At 43.0% G+C, this 5,000-nt stretch overlaps 1 protein-coding gene across 1 annotated transcript in view; it reads left to right on the top strand.

Annotated features, from left to right (window-relative positions):
* pitpnc1a (phosphatidylinositol transfer protein cytoplasmic 1a) overlaps window positions 1–5,000 on the top strand; it is a 52,288-nt gene that overhangs the window by 25,658 nt on the left and 21,630 nt on the right. Inside the window, exons 3-4 of the mRNA XM_063191367.1 lie at window positions 2,632–2,720; window positions 4,802–4,809. Coding sequence (XP_063047437.1) covers window positions 2,632–2,720; window positions 4,802–4,809 — 97 coding nt within the window. The remainder of the gene's footprint in view (window positions 1–2,631; window positions 2,721–4,801; window positions 4,810–5,000) is intronic.

Below are 5,000 nucleotides of genomic sequence, written 5' to 3'. Positions count from 1 at the left end.
ACACACACACACACACACACACACACACACACACACACACACACACACACACACACACACACACACACACACACACACACCAGTCTGACCACCACTCCTGTGGAAAATCCATAGGCTCTCCTGTTGTTAATTCACTAACGGACACAGACAAATCCTGAATGTCCAGAACAGACAGAGCCTTGATTGACCAGACACTCCACCGGAGGTGGAGCCATTGACCTGCCCTGTCTCAGACCCCTCAATGAAGACATGGGGAAAAAAACAGTCTTGTCTCAGGTGTCTTTAAACTCTTAAGACATGGCCCCTGTAATACATTTTCTGTTACCACAATGACTATGACCACGTCATACTTTATTGATAAATGCTCTGTGTAATACCATAGTACTGTGTAGTACTGCATAGTACTATGGTAGTTGAATTGTTTTAACAACTATTACAGCTTTCCACTGGCGGAATGGTGCACATTATAAGACAACAAGTTTGCCACTGGTTTTATAAGACTGATGCAGTGAAGTGTTATGCGGTGGTGTGGTGAAAGTCCCAGTGCTGCAGTCCTGGCAATGTGATTTGTAATCCAAATACTTGTGCAGTTTGTGAGTTTCCACATATCTGTTGAAGGTGTCAGAATAATTTATAGATCTCTCTCTCTCTCTCTCCCTCTCTCTCCCTCTCTCTCTCTCTCTCTCTCTCTCTCTCTCTCTCTCTCTCTCTCTCTCTCTCTCTCTCTCTCTCTCTCTCTCCACCCCCTGACCTCCCTCCCCCCCTCCCTCCACACACACACACACACACACACACACACACACACACACACACACACACACACACACACACACACACACACACACACACACACACACACACACACACACACACACCCTCCTCTCACTCTGCAGCATTGTGTGAGAGGTGTGAAGGCACAGTTCCTGGTGTGGCCTCACTTTTGGGACAGCCTTGTGATATCCGATCTACCATGTTGCCCACCACATTACACATGCCTTCCCTTCCTACTCCCCATGTTTCCAGAGCACAGTGATGATTACTGGTAAAGGCTTGATAACTGCACATCCGGATCCTTCTCCACTCGAGGGCAGGACTGACACACAGTAAAAAAAATAAAAAATAAAAAATAATAATGGTAATTTAACACTATTTGGAGAACATATGGTGCCATTTGATTTCAGCCTTGAATTCAACTCTTTGCGTGCTGGATTAAGACTGCGAAGCCGTACACCAAATGCTCTTAAACAGGGTTAAATTCAACTATATAAGTCTTAATGCAACACTTAAACAGTTAAATTAACTCTACATTGATTAGTACCATATATTCTCAGAACAGCTGTGGTGTAATGAGTAGGGAGGTGGACTGCAGATCAAAGGGTTGCATGTTCAATCCCCACCCTTACCAAGCTCTTTCTCTCTCCATGGCTGAAGTGTCCTTGAGCAATGCACCTACCCCCATACTGCTCCAGGGACTATCTGTAAGCCACTTTGGATAAGATGTGGATAGGGTGTGCACATGGTTATACTGTATGTCAGTCAAGTCAATGTCAATGCTAATTTACATGTAGTTATACAGCACGTTGGCTAAAGGGATTGATCCACAGTAGTCTGTACATGTGTAATGGGCTTGTTTAACCCTTTTCCCTCTTCCCTTCCCTGAAAAGACAGAAGCTCAGTAGTGGCCATAAATGTTTAATAAGTACGCATAGTGAAGATACTTCACCAAACACAATCCTTATGATGGGTATGCAATGTATTGGGATTTTAATTAATGATTGAATTTAATTATCAGAATAGTTATTGGATGGTTGGGTTAGATCAAATGCCATCATATTAGTTGTATTGTTAAATGTGTGGTACATTTAGCCTTCGTAAGTCACGTTAGTCTTATGCATCATCACCGAAACTGACTCAACTTTTTAGCGCAAAGCCTCTATTGCAACCTTATTGTCACCTAAATGGCAATGACCAAGTCTTAGTCGGTTACTTACGTAAGACACTGCATTGTCATAGTAATGTTGTTATGATGTAGTTGAGTGAATAGCCCGTCGATGGAAGGAAGAGCCTGAATTTACCTGAAATGATATCTTTATACACTATGGATATTGTACTACAGTCTGATATAAATTATTCATCCTGAAGTGTAGTATACGCGTTGTGACATCTGCTTTTTCAGGTGAAAATGCAAATTCAGTTCTGGGAAGAATAAATCACAGCAATATGCACATTAGAATGTTGTACTTTCTAGGAGGCCACTATGATGAGTAATGTGAATCTTTACCATCATCACCTGGGCAGCATGCCTTAATGCAGTGGAGAAGCCTCTCTTACGGTACGGTACGCCTGGCCGCCGCATTAAACAATAAAGCCTCAACTGGAAAGCCATCGATTCAACTCCGCTTCTTTTTTGAACACCCTCAGATAAATCAGTCGTGAGCAGCATGAAAGAGAGAGAGGGAGAGGGGGGGGTGAGAAATTCACGCTGGCTGATTAGCATCAGCACTATATCTCAGCCTCCATCCTGAGGCGACATTATGCTGGTGTGGTGTGGAAAATTAGATAGATGGAACTCATCCCCCTGTTCCTGTTTTCTCCTGTCTCCTCATTCCCCATCCCTCTCTTCTCCTGCAGCAAGCTGCCAAGCTGGGCGAGAGCTGTGGTGCCCAAGATATTTTATGTGACCGAGAAGGCCTGGAACTATTACCCACACACAATCACAGGTAAATGACCCGTCGCGTTGTTTAAGACATCCGATCTGATGTGAAGTCATTTCTTCATTCCATTATAATTATGATTATTTAATACATCACCCCTGCAGGTGCTGCTTTTAAAGGGCGACTATAATTCTTGAACCAGGCCATCAATTTCGGTTACCGTAGTAGAAGCAGAAGTGAACAACACCCGACTGAGCAATAGCTTTTAAATGTCACATGGTTTAATATTGTATAAACTTAACAATACTTCCATTACTTTGTGGAACTTTCAGGTACTTAATATGGTGTGAATTATGAATAGAAAGCCAGGAGTTTGGATTAACTATACAAAGGCATAAACTTTATGGGAGGAACATAGCATACCGCTGAGAATAAAATCATTCGATCATAAAGTTCACCTTTATTTCTGATGATTGATTCAGCATGGGAGCACTGAATCAAACCAGGGCTGCATAATATCAAGTGAAAAAGGAACATTAACTTGATGTTCCTTTTCACTGGATTTGTACTTCAAGTTCTCATACTTTTATTATTTTTTTATTTCCCAAAGGTGCTTGGTTGAAGTGATATTTGTCTGCACACAGAGCCAGGTGCCTGTGTTCACATCTCTCCATTTAGAAACTATTGCATAATTTTGGCAGTGCTCTGAATTATTATCAGGCTGTATGTAGTATTGCTTTTCTACTCATATGTCTGCAGACGGAAAGTTTAAGTTTTCAAAAAGTATTTTAGGTGCGCGTTCAGTCATACAGAATGGCATAGTGCCACATTTATTTGGCCCGTCTGTAGATGTGTTCTTCCCAATTCCTCATGTACTGTATTTAAGCTTGAGTCCTTAATGATCAACTGACTCCAACTTACCTGAAGATGGTCTGAGCGACCAAAACGTTGCAAGCAATAAAAATGCAAATCTAATCTACGGTTTTAGGGATATTTGTCTGCCATTTTCAAACAGTGGTTACATCATAGACATTTTAAAGTGTTAGAGCCTTGAACATCTTTGGTTATGTCAAAGGCACTCGTTCTAATTGAGGAAAATTTGCGCAAAAGAGTCCTATGGTAAACTGACCAATTGATTCTCCCAGCCGTACTGGGCTCTCACCATGGTTTATTGTTCATGACAAGGTAATGTCATATGCTGGACCCCAGTGAGCCGAAATTATTATCACGTTCATTTACACACTGTGTAACACACTGGTGTTGTCATCAACCCCTGACCCCTGACCAGACCTCCATATTTTTAAATTTCAAATAGTAGTCCACCTGCACCGGTGGGGTCTCTCATACAATAGTCGCATCGCTGATAGCCTTATGGCACACAATCCCACTTCTGACACCAACGGTGGGAAAGGGATGTTACATGTGTAACTTGGGGCTGGTCTAGGGGCAGCAACTGGGCAATTGCCAATTGGGGCAGGCCGGCTGAGGGACCTCTCTCGGGGCACCAGTTATTGTAGGATTGCTATTGTGTACTGTGTGTAACGTCACCATTTTTGCACTGTTATCACAGAATACCTGATTTCTAGCCATTCCCTATTTCAAAGGGCAAGATCAATCACCCCGCTGAGGCCTTGAACTCAGATCTATGGTACCAAACATACACTCTGTCCACAACATCAAAGAGACAGACTCAATGGATTGGCAGTCAAAGCACATCTTTATCCTTAGCTCCATCAGTCCTACAGCTCATGTACTTGTTTGTTTGTTGTTTTCAGGGGAGGGAGTTTTTTATTATGCATTAAAATAGCTACTTAACTTAGGAAAGCCTTCAGTCAGTGATGATATTATCTTTGAGATACAACACAGCTTTTAAATTATTTGACATTGATGTGACTCTCCTCACTATGGTTTCCCTCTCGCTTTTCTGTCCCATTGTGCCATATCACAGCTGACAGGAATGTGGTTTTGAAAGTGTGGTCATGGGGCCACCCGTATAAGCCGTAGAATGGGAACTGTGTATTAAATGTGACATTGAGGAATTATTTTATAACTATTTTGTGAAGGGGTGTTAACCCTCTCTCTGTATCCCTCTCTTTTCTCTCTCCTGCTCTCCCTCCCATGCCTGTGCGGATGTTCGTCTGATGCAGAGTACACAGTGAGTACCTCCCACTCTTTTTCTCCCCTTCATCTCCCTGGGTGGTGGCCACCATCACCCGTAAGCTCCATACAGACACACAGCCAGCAGCAGAGGACACAGTCATGACCCGGTCCTCCCCTTCCCTACCCTCCCCTCCCCGTAACTCTCCTTCACCGGCTCACCTTCATTGCTGGAACGATCGCCCCCCT

The sequence above is a fragment of the Engraulis encrasicolus genome, chromosome 2 (genome assembly GCF_034702125.1).
Source record: "Engraulis encrasicolus isolate BLACKSEA-1 chromosome 2, IST_EnEncr_1.0, whole genome shotgun sequence".
NCBI lineage: Eukaryota > Metazoa > Chordata > Actinopteri > Clupeiformes > Engraulidae > Engraulis > Engraulis encrasicolus.
The sequence above is the reverse complement of the archived record's forward strand: the minus strand, read 5'-3'. Positions and strand labels throughout refer to the sequence as shown.